The sequence below is a fragment of the Trachypithecus francoisi genome, unplaced genomic scaffold, assembly GCF_009764315.1.
Source record: "Trachypithecus francoisi isolate TF-2019V2 unplaced genomic scaffold, Tfra_2.0 Lachesis_group12, whole genome shotgun sequence".
NCBI classification, from domain to species: Eukaryota; Metazoa; Chordata; class Mammalia; order Primates; family Cercopithecidae; genus Trachypithecus; species Trachypithecus francoisi.
In genome coordinates this window covers 99,153,600-99,178,303 of record NW_022681457.1, presented here as the reverse complement: position 1 = coordinate 99,178,303, position 24,704 = coordinate 99,153,600, and the positions used below count along the sequence as shown (strand labels likewise).

Below are 24,704 nucleotides of genomic sequence, written 5' to 3'. Positions count from 1 at the left end.
GCCTCAAGGGCTTCACCACCTTTCTCTGGTCTTGCAAAAAGAGGGCTTGGCATGTTCAGCATCTTCATCAACTGTCCTCCCTGTGGTCGGGAAGAATTCCCAGGGTGTGAGCTCACTGGAATCTGACCATAGGCCAGGGAGGGGGGTGCTCTCGGGGGCTGTAGAAATCCCAGTCTCGATGCCAGGGTTGACTCCTCAGAGCTGGACTCTTGGATCTCTGCTGAGATCCCTCTTCCAAACACTGATCCTGGAGAGACACGGCCAGCTGTCATGAAGCCCAGACACACACACACTGTCCTCTGGCTCCCCTTCCCCGGGTCTGGGGTAGGACCTCGTTGGGGGCATCCCTTCCTCTTCTGTCCCTAGCCCTTCCCTAGGTCTCTCAGAGCAGGGACCTGATCGGACATGAATCCTGACATTTCTGATTAAGGAAGCGCATTTGCTTTTAGGCTGTTTGTGTGTTCTCCATGCCATGTGCGTTCATGTGTATTTCCTGGCAACATCCCCCTTTTTGTTCTTGGTAAGAGAGGCTGTTGCTAAAAATGCCTGCCTCAGAGAGTGGCAGGGCTGTATGGGCCCATGTGGCACTGAGTTTGCTCTTCGGAGGGGGCCTCCTGGCAGGAGCTGGGCTACTATTGTTGCACCTGCCCCCGGCAGGGTTCACTGTGGGCAGCCTCGACAGGAGGGGCAAGAACGTGGGCCCTCCAGGAGAGTAGGTAACCAGCCCTGCCCTACACGTCAGGGTGGGAAGGCCCCTGAGGGGAGGCCGTTCCCCAGCAGGTTTGAGCTGCACCTCCTCCCTGGTGTCTGCACAGACCGGCCTGGGAGACTGAGGCAGGACCAGCCTGACCTGGGACCTTCAGGGACACTGGACTGCCTGGGAGAGTGACGACGGCCTGTGCAAGGACCTCTGCAGCCAAGTCTGTCTCTTTCACTCATGCTCTCACAAACATGGAAACACTCTCCTGCCACCCTTATAGATCATAAAGGCCCGGATACACGAGCTGGCCTTTGTCACAGACATGCTGGCATCCATACACAGGCACACGCATTCACAAACGAATATCCGTTTACACGTGCATGCTTCCGCCACACACAAATAGACATGTCTTCACAGTCGCAAATGTCTGGTGAGAAGTCACTGTGCGTCAGGCATCACGTGAGCACGTGACATGGATTGTCTTTTCAACCTTACGGCAATCACAGGGACTCCATTTTACCAGTAAAGAAACTGAGGCTCAGAGAGGTGAGGTCACTTACCTAAGGTCACACAGCAGCAAAGCAAACTTAATTAGAATCCCAGTCTGTCTGCCTCTAAAGTTGATGATTACACCATACTCGTGAGTGTACCTGCCTAGGAGCTATAGCCAGGGTGGGGAGGGGCATTGTGGAGCAGCCCCTCCTGCCAGGAGAGAGAACACAGGCTATGCGCCCACTTGCACTTGAAAGGCTGGGAGAGGAGGGCAGAGCTTCCTGCTGACCCATTGGCTCACAGGGCTGAGCAGAGGACCTCCTGGTCTCTGGGATGCTGCCCAGAGCAGATGCATTTGGGGCACAGAACACCTAGGATTTGGAATTGGATTCAGTTTTACCACTTACTGTGTGGCCTCGCCCTCATTCTATGAAATAAAGATAAGGGTATCTACCTCCGAAGTTGGTTATGAAGGTAAAATCAGAACCACCTGGCACAGATTAGAAACTTAGTAACAACAACATTTACATGTGCATAATTACATAATGATAAAAATGACAATACTTACATGCATAATTTGTACCTCACAATAACTCTATGAAGTGTGGGTGTTGTTACTTAAGGGATGAGGAAACTGAGTTCTAGGGAAGTTAACCAACCTGCCCGAGGTCACCTTGCTGGGACTCGGAGAAGCCAGCATTGGAAGCTGGGCAGGAGAGGAAAGGCACCCAGCCACCTGCCTGCCTGTGCTCAGGCCGGCTCACTTGTCTGCCAGGGCGTCTCCACCACAGGAAGCCCACTTGGGAGGGTGAACGTGTGGGAGTGGGAGAGAGGAAGGAGAGGCCCATGTGGGGGAAAATGAGAACAAAAGACAGCTGGAGGGCTGGTGGCTTTTTCCTACTTTAAACTTCCCTGAAAATGCAGGAAGAATCAATTATTCAGGAAGCTCTGTGAGACTCACTGAGATCACAAGCTGGAGAGAGAAGTCTCAGCTAGCCTTGGAGAAGAGGGACAGAGGGGGCAGGATGGCAGCTCCCTCTTGCCCTCTGGGTGAGTGCAGGGCCGTCTTCGGGTGGGAGGCCCAGCACACCTGTTTGAATCCTGTCTCCATCATCTTCTGCCTCTGACTTCGAACACTTCACTTCCCTGTGTGAGCCTCAGTTTCCTCCTTTGCATAGGGGTATGAATGATGCTTTACGTTATGGGCTTTCAATGAAGTAATGATGTAAACTGCTTGCCTCAGTGCCTGGCACATTATAGTGACTCAATAAATGGAAGTTCTTTTGTTTATTCAGATCAGGAGCCAAGTTTCCCCTCCTGTGCAACCCATCCCTCCCCCACTGTCCCCTGCCCCAAGCCAGGATGAAGGGGGTGGCTGTCTCTACATGTGTTGAGGTCACCTGACCCCAAAGATCTCAAAATCTGAGTCCTCCATCTGTTCCCAGAAGCTGGGAGGCTGATAAGTGTCCCTACTTTCCCAGAAACCACATCCAGCCCCAAGAATGGAGTTAAGAGAGAACAGCAGCATCAGGGGAGCCCCAGCCCTACCCCAGGAAAAGCAGCACCCCTCAAGTGGCAAACAGTGACCTCCACACCCCCACGCCTGCCTTCCTAAGTCCGTCCATGGAGATAGAGGGGCAGACGGGCCAGTTCCTGGGAGGGCAGTGCGACCAGCAGCAAGGAAGCAGAGTGCCCCTGGCAGAGCCAGTCCCTCAACCTATTCCACACTAACTGCACCTCAGAGCCTCTACAAATGGGAGGACGTCACTCCACCCTGCTCTGCTCCACCTCTGTCCACTACAGCCTTCCTGCAGAGACTGTGTGCCCCTGGTTGTCCTAAATGTCCCACAGGAAAAATAATCATGATACATAGAGGAGACTGAGGTGCAGGGAGGGGGAGCAGCTTGCCCAGAACCACCCCCATTCTGTACCCTCTTTTCCTCTTTATCCCCACAAAAGCCCAGGAAGGAGGAGGCATGAACCTAGGAGATGGAGGCATCACCTTTGCCGTGTCTTACGGAGGCAGGCACTGAGGCAAGCAAGGATTAAGTGGTTTGCCCGAGGTCTTCAGCTGAGCGACACTTGAACCTGCACCTTCTGGCTCCAGATCTCAGGGAGACTGTAAATGAATGCTCCCGGAAAGGCAGTGTCCTTGTTCCCTATCCTGTGATCAAAAGAGAAGCAAGCTGCACAGCAGTTAGCACAGGCTTTGGCATCAGAGCCAGCGCTGGATCCCAGCTCTTCAAATTACTGTGTGATCTCAGGCGGGGACATCACTGTCCTGTGCCTTGTTTACCCCATTTGCAAAAGGGGCAGCTGTGAGGATTAACCAGGATCCAGCCTCTGCATTCTTTGTCTTTGAAAGCACACAGCTCTAGATGTGTGGTCACACCAGAACTCTCTGCCTGTCTCATGTAGGTTCCATGAAATTCCAGGCCGGGGCCGTTTCGTGTCCATGGGCAGCACTGACAGTGTGCTGGGAGAGGGAAAGAGCTAGGCGGGGCACTGCTTTTCATCGGCCCCATTTGCACCCGAATCAGAGCACTGTTTATCCTCCACATGCAGAACCACCAATGGTTGTGAGCCATCCGGTGCCTTCAGCCAGAGGACAGCAACTGGGTGTTCTGTGGGGTCTTTGTGGTCCCCGACGGCATTAACCACATCATCTGTAAACTCAACATAACTCTTGTACCAGGTCTCGAGTTCCCAACTCTTACAGGGGTTGCTTGATGATGGAACAGAGAATATTCCAAGTCAGGCCTGGGTTCAAATGACCTTCAGTGAGTTACTTTATCTCAGTGTCCTCATCAGGAGGATTCACTGGAATTGTACGGCAAAAGCTCCTGGTTCCGTGCCTGGCACGTAGTAGGTGCCCCACCGAGCAGCTGCCGTTATTCCCAGCAGAGGAGCCGGCCTGGCCAGCAGGGGGATGACGGGGGCTGCTTCTGTCTTTTCAGCGGGAGCTGGGGCTGGGCCACGGCCGGCAGCAGCAGCATCTTGGCGGAGTTTGGATCCCTGCACTTGGAATTCTTACACCTCACTGAGCTCTCTGGCAACCAAGTCTTCGCTGAAAAGGCAAGTCTCCTCCCCACTCCCTCCCAAACAGCTCCCACCTTCTTCCTGCCGAGCAGAGGGATGAGCATGCAGCTGCCACGGGGTTTTCAGAGGCGAATGTGTCCTCCCTCATGGATCAGCAGGAGGGCAGTGGGGAGCCCGGAAGCCCAAGCTACTGCTAAGATAGCAAATAGCATCTACCTGTGCCCTAACGGCAGGTGGCAGGGAAGGTGAGCACGCAGAGTCAGTAAGATTCTACAGAGGGAAAGGGAGAGACAAGATTCTGCTGGGAAAAAGGTTCTCACTGGTCTGCGTCAGCTCAGTGGCAACCACCCATATGTGAAGTCTGGAGAAAGTGCCACTGAAATCTAGGCACCACCTTGCATTGGCAGGAATTGGCCACCTGGTGCAGAAGTCCCCTTTCCAGAGACGTTTAGCTTTTCCATGTGAGATCTGACTGCCTTCTTCCCTGTGCCTGTTTAGCTCATGCCGTCAATAGGCTGGCATGGCAATACCCTGCCATGGCAGATGCCCCAACTGTTCATTCCTGCTGTTCAAGGCCACACAGGAAGCTGAGAGCACCAGTCAGCCCTGACAGCTGCCCATAACTGGCCTTGGGCAGCCCCCACTACCTGGAAGGGTCGCTGTAGGTCTGACCTTAAATCCAAAGAAGGGAAGTGCTCACACCTCCCTCTCAGATGGCACTCAGGCTCCAGCAGCTACGGTCCCTCCCTGAGGGCTGCCTGGGGAGATGGAAGCCCTGCCCATCCTCTAGAGCCCCCGAAGGAGAACTTTGTGGCGGCGCCACTCCTAAAGCCTTGTCTTCCCCCTGGAATGCCCGCCTCTTAGACCAGTATGGGAGCTGGGAGATGACTGATAGATTCCCACCTCTACGCCACGGCTCCCAGCTTGGCGGCTGGGAGATGATCGATTCCCACAGCTACCCCATGGCTCCCAGTATCATGTCGCCATCCAGCCTCAAAGTATCACCTGGCTCAGCTGTGAGGAAACAGATTTCTGGGCTTCACTCCAGGGCCAGGCATCTACATTTTTAATACGCATTTATGTGCTTTTTGACGCATGGTTTGGGAGCACTACTTACTCAATGTAGGAGTCCACCTGAGTGTCCTTAAGAAGCTCAAGAAGAGCTGTTCAGCCTCTTCTTGATTACTTTCTCTGACAAGGAGCTCACTGCCACCCTTAAACAGCTCATCCTCCTGGCAGCCCTTCCTTCAAAAGTGTTTTCCTTACATTGAGAGGGATTCTGCCTCCCTGGAACTCCCCCATTTGAAAGCTCGTGCAGTGAGTTTAACCTCACTTCCCGGTAGCTCTTATTTTCTGATCCTTCCCCACCTCCAAGTCCCATCCGCCAACCTCCCTGTTTCCATTGCTCTTAAGTCAGACTCCTCTAGGAAGGTTCTGACCAGCTCAGAATGGAGTAGGACAGGGAACTCACTCCAGTCCCTGGTTATTCTGGAGTAATAGCTACCCCTGCCTGAGCACCCACTATGTGCTACGCACGTTATAATAGCTCCGCTCCTCCCGACAACCCTGTGAGGTGGGTCTTCCTGGTGTTCCCATATTTACAGAGGAGGAAACTAAGACTCAGAGAGGTCAAGTCACTTGCCCTGGGCCATCCAGCTGGTCAGTGATAAAGCCGTGATTGAAGTCCAGGACGTGCTGGCTCCTTCCAGACCAGATTGATAGAGCAGGCTGCAGGCTTTTGCTCTAGAGTGCATCCGTCTGTCTCTGTCTCCTCTACATTTACATACTCTGGCTATTTTCATCCCCCAATCATGCCTCCCACAGAGGCAATTATTGGCAGTCAACAAATTGGCCCAAATTCTAGAAGCGCCCGCACCCTTAGGGGAGCTAATTTAGCCTGCTTCACTGCTCACCACCAGGACAGTCGAGAGTAACTCAGGTACAAGCACATTCCTGTCCCCGTAATGGACTTCGTTAACATAAATGGATATGAAGTCTGACGTGGCAAAGCCAAGTGCTGTCGCCTGGAAAGGAAGGTCTGACTGCAGAAAGGTGGCTGTCCCGCACTCCCGGCCCTGTACACATATAACTCTATCAACATGAGACAGTGTGGTCCCAAGGGCCTTTCTCTCCCAAGGGGTCTTGTGCTGGCTAGGATGTGCTGAGTAGGATTTAACCACTGTCGGAGAGCAGGCACTATGGACAAAGCCCTCCTGGATTCCACTTCTCACCTTCAGAGTCCCAAAGGTTGCAAACCCAGCCTCTTCCTGCTCCAGCTGGGGCAGCCTCTGCTGCGTGGTCACCACCCTGATCTGTGTTGGCCCAGTGCTGCCCTGTGTCAGGCAGGAATATGTATGGTTTATGTTGTCAGAATTCATTCACGTCCTGGCTCTGCCACTTAAGGACCAGGTGGCCATCAGCAAGTCACCAAACCTATCTGAGATTCAGGTTTCTTGTCTGTTACACTGAGATAATCCCTTGTCGGTTATGAGGGTTGGCGATAATGTATATAACGGATCTGGCTCAAAGGAACTGAGAAAGGTTAACAGCTGTCATTGCTTTTTATAATTATTATTCTTTTTATTAAAACCCTGAAATGCCTGTTAGGGCATGGGTTATTCAGGAGCCCAAGCCTCTCCCCTGAAATGATTCCAGGATATCAGATAAAATAGCATATTACTAGACTGGGCCATATGAAACTGCCAATATTGGCCTTTTTTTGATTGCCTTATATATTTATTGTTTTTTAAGTGGCCAGAATACTTAAGTTAGCAACACTTAGCACTAAGCAGTTTTCAAGAATATAATACATTGTTATGAACTACAGTCATCATGTCTTACAGCATAGATCTCTTAAACTTAATTCCTCCTAACTGAAATTTTATATACTTTGATCAGCGTCTCCCCAACCCTTGGTAACCACCATTCTACTCTCTACATCTACATTTTTTTTTTTTTTTTTTTTTTGAGACGGAGTCTCTCTGTTGCCCAGGCTGGAGTGCAGTGGCATGACCTCAGCTCACTGCAACCTCCACCTCCCAGGTTCAAGTGATTCTCCTGCCTCAGCCTCCCAAGTAGCTGGGATTACAGGTGCCCGCCACCATGCCTAGGTAATTTTTGTATTTTTAGTAGAGATGGAGTTTCACCTTGTTGTTCAGGCTGGTCTCGAACTCCTAACCTCAAGTGATCTGCCTACCTCAGCCTCCCAAAGTGCTGGGACTACAGGCGTGAGCCATGCCACCCAGCCTGTACTCTCTACTTCGATGAGTTCAACTTTATTACATTCCACATATAAGTGAGATCAAGTATTTGTCTTTCTGGCCTCGCGTATTTCACTTAACACAATATCCTCTGGGTTCATACATGTTGCAAATGACAGAATTTCTTTCTGTTTTAAGATTGAATTATATTCCATTGTGTATACCACATTTTCTTTCTTTTTTTTTTTTGAGGTAGGGTCTCACTCTGTTGCCCAGGCTGAAGTGGACTGGCATGATTATAGCTCACTCCAGCCTCAGTCTCCTGGGCTTAAACGATCCTCCCGCCTCAGCCTCTTGAGTAGCTGGGACTACAAGAATGTGCCATCATACCCAGCTAATTTTTGTATATTTTGTAGAGACGATTTCGCCATATTACCCAGGCTGGTCTCAAACTCCTGGGCTCAGACAATCTGTCCAACTCAGCCTCCCAAAGTGCTGGGATTATAGGAGTGAGCCACCACCCCTAGCCTATACTGTATCACATTTTCTTTTCTTTCTTTCTTTTTTTTTTTTTAAACAGCGTCCAGGCTGGAGTGCAATAGCGTCATCTCTGCTTACTGCAACCTCTGCCTCCCAGGTTCAAGCAGTGCTCCTGCCTCCACCTCCCAAGTAGCTGAGATTACAGGCCTGTGCCACCATGCCTGGCTAATTTTTGTATTTTTAGTAGAGATGGGGTTTCACCATGTTGCCACGATTGGTCTCAAACTCCTGGCCTCAAGTGATCCACCTCCCCTTGGCCTCCCAAAGTGCTGGGATTACAGGCGTCAGCCACCATGCCTGGCTATACCACATTTTCTTTATTAATTCATCTGTCGATGGACACTTAGGTTGATTCCATATCTTGCCTATTTGAATAATGCTGCAATGAACACAGGAATATAGGTAATCTTTTCAACATACTGTTGTCATTTCCTTTGGATATATACCCAATAGTGGGATTGCTGGATTTGACCATTTTTGACCTATTAGCAAGGCAATTTTACCTAAAGCTAACAAATGAGCTACTGTCACTTAACCCCACCTTTAAAAGAACCCTCCATAGGCCAGGCACAGTGGCTCACACCTATAGTCCCAGTACTTTGGGAGGGAGGCTGAGGCTGGTGGATCACTTGAGGTCAAGAGTTCAGGACCAGCCTGGCCAACATAGCGAAACCCCATCTCTACTAAGAATACAAAAATTAGCCAGGCGTGGTGGTGCATGCCTGTAGTCTTAGCTACTGAGGAGGCTGAGACGGGAGAATCACTTGAACTCAGGAGGCGGAGGTTGCAGTGAGCTGAGATTGCGCCACCGCACTCAGCTGATGGAGTGAGACTCTGTCTCAAAAAAAAAAAAAAAAAGGTCAAGAGTTTGAGATCAGCTTGACCGACATGGTGAAACCCTGTCTCTACTAAAAATATAAAAATTAGCCGGGTGTGGTGGCACAGACCTGTAATCTCAGCTACTCAGGAGGCTGAAGCATGAACATTGCTTAAACCTGGGAGGCAGAGGTTGCAATGAGCCGAGATCATGCCACTGCACTCCAGCCCGAGTGACAGAGTGCGACTCTGTCTCAAAAAAAAAAAACAAAAAAAAAAAAACCCTCCCCGAAAGAACCCTTCAAAAAGGACCCCTAAAGCAGCCAACAATGAGGACGTGTTGAGAGTGGGGTGGGGTAGGAGTTGGCCAGGCAGTGGTTTTGGGGTGAGACTGTCCAGGCACCAGGCAGAGCAGTCAGTGGAGAGGCTTATGGATCAGGCCCTGCCACACCCTGCACGTGGCACCAGGGCAAGGCCATGTCACCACCCCCGGGTTCGAGTCTGCAGTCCGTTGGGCAGCTCTCCCTTCCTGCCTCCTCGTAAGGTTTCCTACGTGCCTCTGAACCAGCTGCCTCCCATCCTCAGCCGGCTGGGTGCAGTTGGCTTCTTCAGAAGCATGAAGGCTCACTTGGTGTCTGTCTCTCGGCAGGTCAGGAACATCCGCAAGGTCCTCAGGAAGATCGAAAAGCCCTTTGGCCTCTACCCCAACTTCCTCAGCCCAGTGAGTGGGAACTGGGTGCAACGTGAGTACAGAGACGCCACTGCCCCTCATTCAGCAGGTTCCTGCCCAGGCTTCCTAGGAAGACCCTGCCAGGCCCCTGGTCTGAGTGAGGATGTGTTTGTCAGAGCCGTGCAGCCAGCAAGGCATTCTCTCGGTGCTCCTGGACACCACCTGTCTTCCCACGCATCCTGGGGGCTTGCCCGTGGTTGTCCGCTGCTGCAGTGCTGGGTGTGATGGCTGCTGTTTACTGAAGGCCTGCCCTGTGTTTTCCACATCCTACCTACCTTATCTGGTGCCGTCAATGCTGCAGCTTTCCATCTCCTATCCTGCTGCAGGAGCCTCCTGCATTTTACCCCAGGCTCTCGGGAGGGTCCCAAGTGGAGTCATCCATCCTAGAAGTGGCTCCAAGAGAGGCCAGGCATCCTTTCCCAGCCCCTTTGATCAGGTTCCCCACTTCCAACTTCAATTTGTTTTGTTTTGTTTTTGAGACAGAGCCTCGCCCTGTCGCCCAGGCCGGAGTACAGTGGTGGGATCTCGGCTCACTGCAACCTCTGCCTCCCAGGTTCAATGATACTCCTGACTCAGCCTCTCGAGTAGCTGGGATTACAGCCATGTGCCAGCATGTCTGGCTACTTTTTTGTATTTTTAATAGAGACAGGGTTTCACCACATTGGCCAGGCTGGTCTTGAACTCCTGACCTCAAATGATCCACTTGCCTCGGCCTCCCAAAGTACTGGGATTACAGGCATGAGCCACCACACCTGGCCCTAACTTTAATCAAAAAAAAACAAAAACAAAAAACAAAAAAAAAACTACACAACAATGTAGAAATCATGAATTCATCCAGGCGCATGACGGGAGGCCGAGGCAGGTGGATCATGAGGTCAGGAGTTCAAGACCAGCCTGGCCAACGTGGCGAAACCTGGTCTCTACTAAAAATACAAAAATTAGCTGGATGTGGTGGCACACGTCTCTAGTCTCAGCTACTCAGGAGGCTGAGGCAAGAAAATCGCGTGAACCCGGGAGGCGGAGGTTGCAGTGAGCTGAGACCGCGCCACCGTACTCCAGCCTGAGCGACAGAGTGAGAGTCTGGCTCAAAAAAAAAAAAAAAAGAAAAATTCCACTCCACTCTTTTTTGTTTGCAAAAAAAAGAGACTTCATCCCAAAAAAAAAGACATCATGAATTCATCTGTGCATCTTAGACCTACAAGAAAGAATCAGTCCCAGAGTTTTCAGTTGTTCTCTGTTCAAAGACTTGTTTCTCAGCCAGATAATAGCCAGTCACCCATGGAACATAATTCACAAGCCCCCAGCCCCACCCACTGCAACAGAATGGGGTTTGGGATCGCTTAGGTGTGAGAGTGTGGACAAGTCTCCCAGGCCCCTGGAATGCGCATGCCTGTTGAGAAGCCCAGCTCTGGGAAGCAGAGGCGGGCCCTGGTCACATGGTCATGGTCAGCCAGAATTGGCAGTGATAGGTTCCATGGGCACTGCCTCTAGGGCCTCCCAAGACCTGGCAGAGCACCCATCCCCACTGTCTCTGTGCAAACAAGGACCCCCTTCCCTTTCTCCTGCCTCCAACCCAATTTTTGTGACATCAGTGAGGGCTCGGGGGCAAAGTGGATATGAGTCTAATGACTACATGGCTTGGAGGGAATTCACTGTATCTCTTTGAACCTCGGTTTCCTGTACTGCAAAATGAAAGAAGAGAGTGAGATGCATTCTTTGTGTGCCATGGAGAGGCGTAGGAAGAATGGTCAAAGGCTGCAGGAAACAGATTTCACTTCCATCTTCCAAAGACGATCCAAGTTGTCCCAAAAGGGAACGACGCAAGTGGGACCTAGAGAGGCGGCACTGGGGACACTGTGGCGAAGCAGCTGAGGCCTTTCCTTCCAACCCGAGTCTCCCCCAGAAAACTCCACCCAGGAGTTTCCCCCAGTGATGACCTCACCCCAGGTGGCCTCCTGTAAAAACCACTTACAGAAATGGAAAGTATTTTTAATCAGAACACACTGGCAAATCCAAAAGTATGGGGAGAAAATGAAGCTTGAATTGCAGATTATGGCCACAGGAAGAGGCAGTTCAATAACAGTTGCTGGTTTTAATTGCAAGGCCTGACTGGGTAAGGAGATCAACCCCTCTGCTGGGCTGAGCTGCTCCAGGGCAAGGCAGCAGAACCCATGAAAAGGGCCGAGAGGGGTGTGGGCTTCCCAGCTCAACAGTTACCTTGGCAAATTATACGGAAGCCCCTGCCAGGAAGCATCATTTTCTTCTCAGGCTGTGCTGGGGGCTGCAGGTCTGGGCAAAGCCAGTCGCATATGGGAAATTGTTTCCTATTAATAAAATCTGAGCCCTTGGCCTGCTAAAGAGCAGAGGGGATTATGACGTCCAGCTCGCCCAAACATCTGCCTTCTTCCTCCGCTGGCCTTGGTGCCTGGGGTCATCTCAGTTTTCCTGTGTGTGTGTTCTTTTTTTTTTTTCTGGTGCACACATTCTTTTAGCACACGATAGCATTACCACCTTGCATAAGCTTAAGTGCATGCACATCGTTTTCTCTTCTTGAGTCTTCAGAGCAAGCCTGAAGGCAGGACAGGCAGGGACTGTGTAGCCCATTTGCAACCACAGAAATTGCAGCCTAGAGAGACAAAGAAGGAATTAGGACTGCCTCTCAGTTACCTAGGCCTCTGCTCTTGTTGGCTTCCCACTCCTCCTGGAAATCGAGCTTCAGGGGCAACAGGGGAGCCCCAAGACAGTCCTACTGCTAAGACTTCACACCCAGGAGAAACCCACCAGGCTCCCAGTGGCGCCCAACACAAATGAGATGACCCTGAGGCCGACCTGCTGAGAGCTGAGAGCTGCCGAGAAGGGGTCACCAGCCCCTCAGTGTGGCGCCTGAGTAACTTGTCCACTGCCTGAATCCCACACTTTCTTCTGTAGGAGGGAAGTGGCAAGTCCAGACCGCCTTGGCAGGTCCAGGAGTGTGAGCTTCAGCCTGGCAGCTTCCCTGGCATTAGATCGGCTGATTTCCAGGCCTGTGGCCCAGCCTCCTGCCAGGTGTGACGAGCGCATTGGCGCGGTCAGGAAGCAGCAGAGCCTGCCTTTGTTCTGGGGCTCAGGGACACCAGCTCATGCCCCCTTCACACATCTAGAGATGGGGAGACCGAGGCCCAGAGTGGGCGGGGGTGTACCTTGAGCTAATGTAGAGCCATGTCTTCTCATTACTATGCCTGTACTTCTCCTAGCCCGCCTCACAGTGTTGGGGAAGACCACACTCATACACACACACACACCCCCCCCTACCACCCCACCCACCATCCCTCCCAGACACACACACATTACACACTCCCCTACACACCCACACTCCCCTCACATACATTCACACTCCCCACACACACACTACATATACTCCCCCCACACACACACGAACATACACTCCCCACACACACACTACATACACTCCCCACACACACCTACATACACTCCCACCACACACACACTACATACACTCCCCCCACACACACTACATACACTCTCCCAACACACACACACCATACACTCCCCCACACCACACACACTACATACACTCCCCACACACAACTACATACACGCCCCCACACACACACTACATACACTCCCCCCCACAAACACTACATACACTCCCCCACACACACTACATACACCCCACCACACACATTACATACACTCCCCCCCACACACACACACTACATACACCCCCCACACACACTACATACACTCCCCCCCACACACACTACATACACTCCCCCACACACACATACATACACTCCCAACACACACACACAACCTACACTCCCCCACACACACACTACATACACCCCCCCCACACACACTACATATACTCCCACACACACACACTACATACACTCCGCCACACACAAACATACACTCCCACACACACACACTACATACACTCCCCACACACACAACTACATACACTCCCCCACACACACACTACATACACTCCCCCCACACACACACACTACATGCACTCCCCCCAAACACACTACATACACTCCCCCCACACACAGTACATACACCCCCCACACACACACACTACATACACTCCCCCCACACACACTACATACACTCCCCACACACACACTACATACACTCCCCACACACACACTACATACACTCCCCCACACCACACTACATACACTCCCCCCCACACACACTACATGCACTCCCCCCAAACACACTACATACACTCCCCCCCACACACACTACATACACTCCCCCCCACACACACACACTACATACACTCCCCCTACACACACTACATACACTCCCCACACACACACTACATACACTCCCCACACACACACTACATATACTCCCACACACACACACTACATACACTCACCCACACACACACAACATACACTCCCCCACACACACACTACATACACTCCCTCCCACACACACTACATACACTCCCACACACACACTACATACACTCCCCCACACACACTACATACACTCCCCCACACACACACTACATGCACTCCCCCACCCACACACACACAACATACACGCCCCCCACACACACACTACATACACTCCCTCCACACACAATACATACACTCCACACACACACTACATACACTCCCCCACACACACTACATACACTACCCACCACCACACCTAAATGCACACCCCCCACCACACCACACTACGTACACTCCCCCCACACACACACACTACGTACATCCCACACCACACACATACATACACCCACACACACTACAACACTCCCCACCACAACACAACACTACATACACTCCCCCCACACACACTACATACACTCCCCCCACACACATACATACACTCCACCACACACCACACTACATACACTCCCAACACCCACACTACATACAACTCCCACACACACCAAAACACTCATACACTCCCACACACACAACTACATACACTCCCCACACACACTACATACCTCCCACACACACACACAAAACTACATACATCCCCCCAACACAACTACATACACTCCCCCACACACACTACATACACTCCCACCACACACACTACAGACACTCCCCCCACACAAACAAACATACATACACTCCCCCACACACACACACTACATACACCTCCCACAACACACAACATACACTCCCACACACACATACATACACTCCCACACACACACTACATACACTCCCCCACCACACACCACAACATACACTCCCCCCACACACCACAACATACACTCCCCCACACACACACACTACACTCCCCCCCACACACACTACATAACACTCCCCCACCACACTACATACACTCCCCCCCACACACACACTACATACACTCCCCCCACACACACTACATACACTCCCCACACACACACTACATACCTCCCCACACACAACTACATACACTCCCCCACACACACTACATACACTCCCCCCACACACACACACTACATACACTCCCTCCCACACACACACTACATACACTCCCTCCCCCACACACACTACATACACTCCCCCCCCCACACACACTACATACACTCCCCCCCACACACACACTACATACACTCCCCACACACACACTACATACACTCCCCCATACACACACTACATACACTCCCTCCCACACACACACTACATACACTCCCACACACACACTACATACACTCCCCCATACACACAGACCCACACACCCACACTCCCCTCACATCCACACTCCCCTCACATCCACACTCCCCTCACACACACCACACACACACATTACATACACTTCCCCTGCACACACTCCCCTTACACACTATGCACACACCCCACACACATTACACACACTTCCCCTACACACCCACACTACACACTCCTCTCACATATACATACACTACACACTCCCCTCATGCACACACTACACACCACCCACACACTCCGACACACACTACACACCACCCACACTCACTCCCACACACACTACACACCACCCACACTCACTCCCACACACACCACCCACACTCACTCCCACACACACTACACACCACCCACACTCACTCCCACACACACTACACACCACCCACACTCACTCCCACACACACTACACACCACCCACACTCACTCCCACACACACTACACACCACCCACACTCACTCCCACACACACTACACACCACCCACACTCACTCCCAACCACTCACACCACCCACACTCACTCCCACACACACTACACACCACACTCCCACACATACACACCACCCACACTCCCACACACTACACACCACCCACACTCCCACACGCACACCTACCACCCACACTCCCACACGCACACCTACCACCCACACTCCCGCACACTACACACCACCGGCACTCCCACACGCACACACATACACACTCCCGTCACACACTACACACTCCCCTCACACACACATTCCACACACACCCCCCACACATTACACACACTTCCCTCACGCACACACCCCACACACTACTCATTAGTCCCCTCACACAAACTACACACCACACTCCTTGACACACACTCTCCCTACACACATCCACACACCCCTACCCCTCAGCACACACACACACACACACACCCCCATTCACCTACATACACACACACATTAATTCACCACATATACACACCCACCCCACACCCCATCCATAGACACACACTCCCCACACCCCATCCATACACACACCCACCCCACACCCCATCCATACACACACACCCCATACCCCATCCATACACACACACTCCCCACACACCCCCACACATAAGCTGTAAAGCAGTGGGACCCTCATATGTGAGACGCCCACATAAGTGCCCCTGAGAGGCAGCCACATCTCAACACTGCAGACCCTAATGACCTGGCTCCCTCCCCTGCATGTCCCTCCAGAGGAAGCCTGGACCTTGTCACGCGCACACTCCGTCACCGCATGATTGTGTCTAAACTCCTTGGCTTGGCATTTGAGGCGCTTCCTGGCACAGCTCAAGCCTCGCATCCCGACAGAGCCCAAGCCTCCCTTGCATTCCCCCGCTCAGCACTCCATGGGCATCTCTGCGCGCCATATAGTTACTGGGCACCAAGCGGGAGTCGCATGCAATCCCTCCCCACAAAGAGCCCACGGGCTAGTAAGGGAGGCAGACCCGTGCACAGGCACTCATCCCATACCCGGCGGGCACCTGATGGCAAGGTGGGCCCACCGCCCAAGGAGAGTGCGGCCACTGAGGGCTTCTGATGGTGGCTGGCCTTGTTTCACTTAATCCCTGTGGCCACCCTATGGGGAGGGACCATGAGCAGGGTTGTGAGAACGCTTGAGCCCCCGACTAGGGGATGAGGTGGGGAGGGTGCGCCACACCGAGAGGTGACAGTGCTCGTAGCTGCCGTGCCCATGATGGGGCTGGAGAAGGGCTCTGAGCAGAGGCCGACCCATGACTTCCAGCCTGAGCCTGACCCCTCCTCTGCAACAGACTTGCCCCTCCTCCACATGCCAGGCCTGGCCCAGCCCTTCCCTTCCATGGGGTACCTAGGAAGGAAAGAGGTGCCACTTCTGTCTTCCCTCCACACCAGAGCACAGTCCAGCCCAGCCCGGCCCCTTCCAGCTCCTCCCCAAAGCACATGCTTCATCTTGTCTGTTCCAATTTTTGCAGATGCTGGTCCGTCTGGAACCCTTGCTGGGCCAGGACTTATTTATGGATCAGGGCTGGAGGGGGCCGGAAGGGCGGGTGTACCGTGTGGCTGGCCTCCTCTCGATCCCCATTCCTGGGTCCCATCTGTCTTCGCCCTTTTGGTCCCTCGGTCCGCACACTTGTCTTTCTTTCTCTGCGTGTCTCTGTCTTCACTGTCTGGTTGACTGTGTGCAGCTGCGGAAGGTGAGGCTCTGCCCTTCACCCGCTTGATGGTCTTGGATGAGCCATTTAGGCCCAGTTGCCGTTCTCCCACCTGGGAAATGGGGTCGATAGCACCTACCTTGCAGGGTGCCCTGGAAGATTAAGTTATAAATAATACAGTGAGGCTCCTGGCCCACAGTAAATGGTAGCTGTTGGTGTGTTCTCTCTCTCTTTCTGTCCCTCCTCGCCCCACCCACTTTACCTCTCCCCTCTCTCTTGGCCCCCTTCTTCTGCTGAGGAGTTGAAAACACTCTGCCCATTCCCCCACCCCGCCTTCGGTCCACCCCCATTTTCTTTCTTCTCTCTGTTTCTCTGCTTAAGTGAATCAGAACACAGAACTGGTTTGTTCTTTGTTAAATCTATCAAATGCCTTTACGTTTCCCCGTTGTCAATTGTCAAAGCCTAGGAATGAAGCGTTTTCTGTCTTGCATCTGTGGTGAAGTGTTCCTCAGGCAACCCGCCTTCCTCCTGGGTCGGCCCTGGGTGGAGAGACCTCTGGGCTCAGCCACAGCCTGTGAGGCCCTGCTCCTTGGCTGGCCCACTGTCCAGCAGGCAGAGGCCACCAGGGCAGAGAGGGGGTGTTACGACTCAATTCTTCTCTTTCCTGCTCCTTTGAACTCCATTTATCCCAATTTGCTAAACTTAAACTCAGTTTTTCCAGAGAGGCTCTACTTGAGGGCTTGGCCGACTAAATTAAGGTTTTTCCTCCTCTTTCCCATGGCCTTTTATGAAGCTACCCAGCATTAATTATCATGTTTGTCACTGGGTAATAAAAACCTCTGAACTCCCTGCCACCAGATTATCTTTGTAAAGAAATGCAACTCACTTACAGTTAATAACCAGAGGCCCTGCCTGTCCCCAGCCTGCTAAGGCAAGGTGATTTATAGCACCCGCCGGATGAGCCCATGCATTTTTGTGCAGGACGAGCGCGCTCTAGACAGCCCGGATTTCCTCCGAGTTGCAGGCTGTGTCTGCTTTGCAGTCCCCGTTCCAGGTTTGGTGGCTGCTGGCGAGATGCCCACTTCCTACCCGTACAGGCACCAGGCCCCTGAGGCCAGGCGGGTGTGCGAGGCTCTGCCCCAGGAGAGCCGGCAGCAGATGGAGATAATGTTCTTGTCCTCTTTCCCCTCACAGACCACGTCTCAGTTGGAGGACTCGGGGACAGTTTTTATGAATATTTGATCAAATCCTGGTTGATGTCGGGCAAGACAGATATGGAGGCTAAAAATATGTACTACGAAGCCTTGGAGGTAAGACAAGCACTGGATTATTCACAGGCCGCTGGTCACCAGCCTCCGGCTCTCTCACAGGCCCCTGAGTGCGGGGGGCTGTGGGGCCAGATGGGCTGAGGCTTGCTCCCACCCCCTGCAGTGAACTGGTGAGAAGATTGACAGGACAGCCCCCTCGCAGCCAGGCATTGTACACCCCTGTGACCCTCCCACATGCTCTAAGACTGGGGCTGTGTTAGATGCAAAACCCAAGCTCGGGGAGGTGAAGTCATGTGTCTCAGGTCTCATCGGAAGTGACCGTCAGTCTGATTCAGAAACTGCCACCTGCTCGGTGTCTGTGCTTCGGCTGATGTGTCAGAGCCCAGAATGCAGCCAGACTGGGGGCTGGCACCCCCAAGGGTGGCTGCCAGAGTGGGACCCTCAGTCGTGTCTTCCTTGGACAACAGAGGTGACAGGAGAAGTATGTCCAAGCTGGAGGAGGCCTCCTTCAGTGGAGCATCCAGTTTTGCTCCTTCTCTTATGTGGATGGAAACCAAGGCCTAGAGAAGGGAAGGCACTTGCCCAAGGCCACACAGCACAGAGCTGGCCAAGCTGGTACCACTGGTGGTCTGTCCACGGGGTGTGGAATGAACGAGGGCTGGAAGGCTGAGGTGAGTCCCTCCAAAGAGGAGAGACCAGGACAGAAGAGGGAAGCAGTTAGCCTGAGCCATTGGGAAGAGGGCTAGGGAATCCCATGACTCAACAGATACCTCGGAGCCCAACTAAGGAAAAGGCACTGGGCCTTCTCTCGGCCTCAGTTTCCCCATAAAGCAAGTTGAGCAAGTTGGATCTACTCTGCCACCACCTTGATCTACACTACCTCCTTATTTCCTCTAAACTGGCTTCCCCTCTGCCCTGCTCTCTGAATGCTGTGTAGGGAACAGAAGCCAGAAGAGCTGGACATGCACATCCCTCTCTTCTCTGGCTTCCCTTAGCACCTGGAATAAATCCAACTCCTCTCCTTTACCCATCGAGTCCGCCTTCCCTGGGCCCTGCTGATCACCCTGACTTCACGCCTGCCTCTCTGCCCTGTGCTCTCTGGGCCCTGGCACCAGTCTTCCTGCTCTTCCTCAGACACCCCAGGCAATTCCCACCTCAGGGCCTTTGCACTTGCTGTCCCCTCTGCCTGGAATATCATTCCAATGGCTAGGTCCCACTCACTAGTCAACTGTCAATTCAGATGCCACTGAAACTACCATTCCCAGCCTGTCACATACCCAGGCTTATTCTCTTCACCTTCATCACCCTCTACAATTATCACAGGCAGGCACGTATTTGTTTACTTGCTCATTCTCTATCTTCCCCAAATAGAATGTCAGTTATCTGGAATCAGAGATCTTGTCTGCTCCTAAAACAGTACCTGGCACATAGCAGGCACATGGTAACTGTTTTGTGAACAAATGAATGAATGCATGCATGCATGAATGCTGAAAGGATGGATGGAGGGAAGGATGGATGGATGGAGGGAAGGATGGAGGGATGGAGGGAAGGATGGATGGATGGAGGGAAGAATGGATGGATGGAGGGAAGGATGGAGGGATGGAGGGAAGGATGGAGGGATGGAGGGAAGGATGGAGGGAAGGATGGAGGGAAGGATGGAGGGATGGAGGGAAGGATGGAGGGATGGAGGAAGGATGGATGGAGGGAGGGATGGATGGATGAAGGATGGAGGGATGGAGGGAAGGATGGATGGATGGAGGGAAGGATGGATGGATGGAGGGAAGGATGGATGGATAGAGGGAAGGATGGATAGAGGGAAGGATGGATGGATAGAAGGATGGATGAAGGCAAGGATGGATGGAGGGAAGGATGGAGGGATGGAGGGAAGGATGGATGGAGGGAAGGATGGGTGGGTGGGTGTGAGCAGTTGGATGGATGGATAGATGGTCTCTGACTACCCTCTGATCACAGTAATCTGGCCAGGAATGGTGGTGCTTAAAAGACACACATTGAAACAGACTGCTAGAGCCCTGGACCCTTTAAACCATAGGCTCAGCAATGAGTTTTCCCTGTCCAGCTCCCTGGCACAAGACCTCAATCATGAAGCAGCTTCTGGGATTATAGTCTCATCTCAGTCTGAGTCCCAGCCTTGTTCACTCCGGTCTTTGGCTGAGCTCAGACCAGAGCCCTGGTCAGAGAATTAGTGTGCAGCTGGTGGTGGCCAGAGTGTGCTGCCCAGAGGCCCTTTATGCCTTCTCTTGCAGAGTAAACATAAAGTTAATGAGCAGCCAGGCTCCCTGCCCTCAGGGCACACTATAGTTGAGGCTTCATGGGAAGAAATGGCCATGAATTATTTAAGGCAACTCGGAGCACTTGATTTTGTAGGCGAGAACTTTGAATAGAAGAGGCTTTGCTCTCTGCATTTGATCTTCCCAGTGAAGAGCCTGGAGCATCTTTGACCCTGGGTAAAGGCTGGGCCTCTGGCAAGTTTGGGGTTTTGAAGAATCTTCTGGTGGTTCTCAACCTTGTTGGCATGTTAAAATCACCTAGGGAGCTGCAAAGTCCTGATGTTCAGACTGCACCCCTAACTCAGAACCTCTGGGCATGCGGCCTGGGCCACACATGAACCTCCTTGGGATTTCCGTGTGTAGTCAGGGTTGGGAATCACTGACCAAAGACCTTCACCCCTGCCTGTACCTTAGGAACACCTGGAGAGCTTTAAAAATCCCATGTCTAGCCTCACCCCAGGCCAATTAAATCCCAATCTGAGCTTTTTAAAAAGTTCCTTCCACGGCCGGGCGCGGTGGCTCAAGCCTGTAATCCCAGCACTTTGGGAGGCCGAGACGGGCGGATCACGAGGTCAGGAGATAGAGACCATCCTGGCTAACCCAGTGAAACCCCGTCTCTACTAAAAAATACAAAAACCTAGCCGGGCGAGGTAGTGGGCGCCTGTAGTCCCAGTTACTCGGGAGGCTGAGGCAGAATGGCGTGAACCCGGGAGGCGGAGCTTGCAGTGAGCTGAGATCGGCCACTGCACTTCAGCCTGGGTGACAGAGCTAGACTCTGTCTCAAGAAAAAAAAAAAAAAAAAGTTCCTTCCACGGCCGGGCGCAGTAGCTCACACCTGTAATCCCAGCTCTTTGGGAGGCCGAGGCGGGCAGATCATGAGGTCAGGACATCGAGACCATCCTGGTGAACACGGTGAAACCCCGTCTCTACTAAAAATACAAAAAATTAGCCGGGCGTGGTGGCGGGCACCTGTAGTTCTAGCTACTCGGGAGGCTGAGGCAGGAGAATGGCGTGAACCCGGGAGGCGGAGCTTGCAGGGAGCCCAGATTGCGCCACTGCACTCCAGCCTGGGCGACAGAGCGAGACTCCGTCTCAAAAAAAAAAGAGACCGGGCGCGGTGGCTCAAGCCTGTAATCCCAGCACTTTGGGAGGCCGAGATGGGCGGATCACGAGGTCAGGAGATCAAGACCATCCTGGCTAACACGGTGAAACCCCGTCTCTACTAAAAAATACAAAAAACTAGCCGGGCGAGGTGGCATGCACCTGTAGTCCCAGCTACTCGGGAGGCTGAGGCAGGAGAATGGCGTGAACCCGGGAGGCGGAGCTTGCAGTGAGCCGAGACCGCGCCACCGCACTCCAGCCTGGGCGACAGAGCGAGACTCCGTCTCAAAAAAAGAAAAAAAGAAAAAAGAAAAAAAAAAGTTCCTTCCACAATTCTGTTGTGCACCTGGGGTCAGAAAAGCACCAGGTTAGACCAGTGTCCAGCTGGGGTGGGCCTGGGAAGGTCAGACAGTTCAGACTGGGCACACCTCTGAGTGTCACAGCAGGTGACAAGAAGAAGAGGGAGAGCTTTGGTCACTTTGGCCTCCTCCGGGCCAGTGCTCTAAGTATCTCATCTTCTTTAGCCCCCATCTTACAGATGATGAAACTGAGGGTCAGAAAGGCCCTAGGTCCATATAGCAGCAGGTGTCAGAGCGAGGACACAAATACGGGTCCAACTCCAGATGCAGTGGACTGGCCTCTGCTTACCAGCGGCCAAGTCACAGAGGGGCCTGGCTTGCCTGAAACCCCTCCCACAAGTGCTCAGATGGGGCTCCTGCAGGTGGCAAAGGAAGCAACAGCCAGTGCCAGGCACAGAGCCAGGCTTCAAATATCCTCTCCTTTAATCCTCACAACCGATCCAGGAATCATTATTCCCATTTTATAGATGAGCAAAGTGAGTCTTCAGTAAAGTGAAATAACTTGCCCACAGTCATCTAGCTCCTAAATCGCAGAGCTGAGATTCAAACCCAGGCCTCTCGCCACTCTGGGCTCACTGCCTATGGGTTAGCCGTGCTCTGCAAGGAACAGTACAAATATTTTTGTTAATACTTTAAATAAACCCTGGTCTTGCACCCCAGTTAGCTCCTTGCACCTCTGCTTGCTGTGATTTAAACCTTTTACCAGTCGTCTGCCAGCCTGCGCTGTCTTGTGTTTTGTTTTAAAAAGCCTTGTTTTTTAATCTTTGCATCTGCGTGTCTCAGTTGTGTCTTCAAAGAGGCACTGGTTTATAATTTCCTCTTGACCGCAATTACTTAGCTTGGGGCCAACCCGCAGTGGAAATAACCTGTGGGAGGCGGTCTGGAAGGTGCAGATGCCAGCTCTGGTGTGTGGCATCCTGAGGTCTCCCTCAGATATCTGTGTTCTCTCCAAAGTGTTGACAACTGGTGACTCTGACCCAGGTTTCTGAGCCCTGACACTCCTCCCCTGCGCCACACACTTAGTGACGCCGAGCAGCTGCGGGCCTGCAGCCCGGCTGCTCTGCAGGTGTCCTCAGCACTCCCCCATGTGGAACAGGTGCCCTGGCATGTCACATTGTCAGCGCTTCTCTATCTGCCACTCAGTGTGGGTCCTGCAGCCAGCCCACCAGCCCTGGGCCCTGACAGTAGAGAAAAAAGGAAAAAACAGACCCAAGAGTGAGCAAATGTTCCTTGAGCATCTCCTGTGTGTCAGGCACTGGCTGGAGGCTGCTGGTGGTGGCTTCTGCTGTCACACGGTACTCCGAGTCTGAGAGAGGGACAAATATACAACAGAAACATACGCCAAGTAGGAATGGCACCATGTAGAAGGGTGACGGGCCCATAGTAATGGCAGTGGCAGTGCTGGTTTAAATTGCAGCATTCTCTCCAAGGAAGTGACATTCTGGAGGAAGTGGAGTTAGCAGAGTCAGGGCTGGAGCATGCAGGGAGGAGGCCCAGCACCAGCCAAGCCCCAAAGCAGGAAGAAAAATGCAGCCTTCAAGAATGTCACCTTTGCAAAGAGACTTTCCCAGACCTCACTCTGCAAAGTACAGCACTGCCCCCACCCCAGCTTTTTGTTTTGTTTTGGTTTTGGTTTTGGTTTTGAGACAGAGTCTCACTCTGTTTCCCAGGATGGAGTGCAGTTAGTAGAGATGGGTTTTTGCCATGTTGCCCAGGCTGGTTTCAAGCTACTGGGCTCAAGTGATCCATCTACCTCAGCCTCCCAAAGTGTTGGGATTACAGGCATAAGCCACTGTGTCCAGCCCCTCTCCGCCTCCCCCTGCATTTTTTAATCTTATCCTCTCACTTTGTTTTATTCAAAATGCTGATCACAAATTGTACCTCTGGGCCAGTTGTGGTGACTCACACCTGTAATCCCAACACTTTGGGAGGCCTAGGTGGGTGGATCTCCTGAGGTCAGGAGTTCAAGACCAGCCTGGCCAACATAGTGAAACCCTGTCTTTACTAAAAATACAAAAAATCACTGGGGGTGGTGGCACACGCCTATAATCCCAGCTAACACTTGGGAGGCTGAGGCACGAGAATGGTTTGAACCTGGAAGGCGGAGGTTGCAGTGAGCCAAGATGGTGCCACTGCACTTCAGCCTGGGTGACAGTCTAAGACAGTGTTTCAAAACAGAACAAATTGCACCTCTCGTGTACATTTGGTTTTGTTGGGAATTCCCTGCACTAATGGGTGAGCTCCCTGAGGCAGAGTCCAGGCTCCTCTCCAGCACACCTGTAGCCCCAGTACCTAGCACAGCACTGACACCAAGGAAATATTACATGGCTCCTGAAATA

General features: G+C 52.5%; 1 protein-coding gene across 3 annotated transcripts in view; it reads left to right on the top strand.

The window, feature by feature from the left end:
- MAN1C1 (mannosidase alpha class 1C member 1) overlaps positions 1-24,704 on the top strand; it is a 178,871-nt gene that overhangs the window by 142,799 nt on the left and 11,368 nt on the right. For all 3 annotated transcript variants that reach the window (XM_033227730.1, XM_033227729.1, XM_033227731.1), the window contains exons 6-8: positions 4,150-4,267; positions 9,437-9,530; positions 18,544-18,659. In XM_033227730.1, coding sequence (XP_033083621.1) covers positions 4,150-4,267; positions 9,437-9,530; positions 18,544-18,659 — 328 coding nt within the window. The remainder of the gene's footprint in view (positions 1-4,149; positions 4,268-9,436; positions 9,531-18,543; positions 18,660-24,704) is intronic.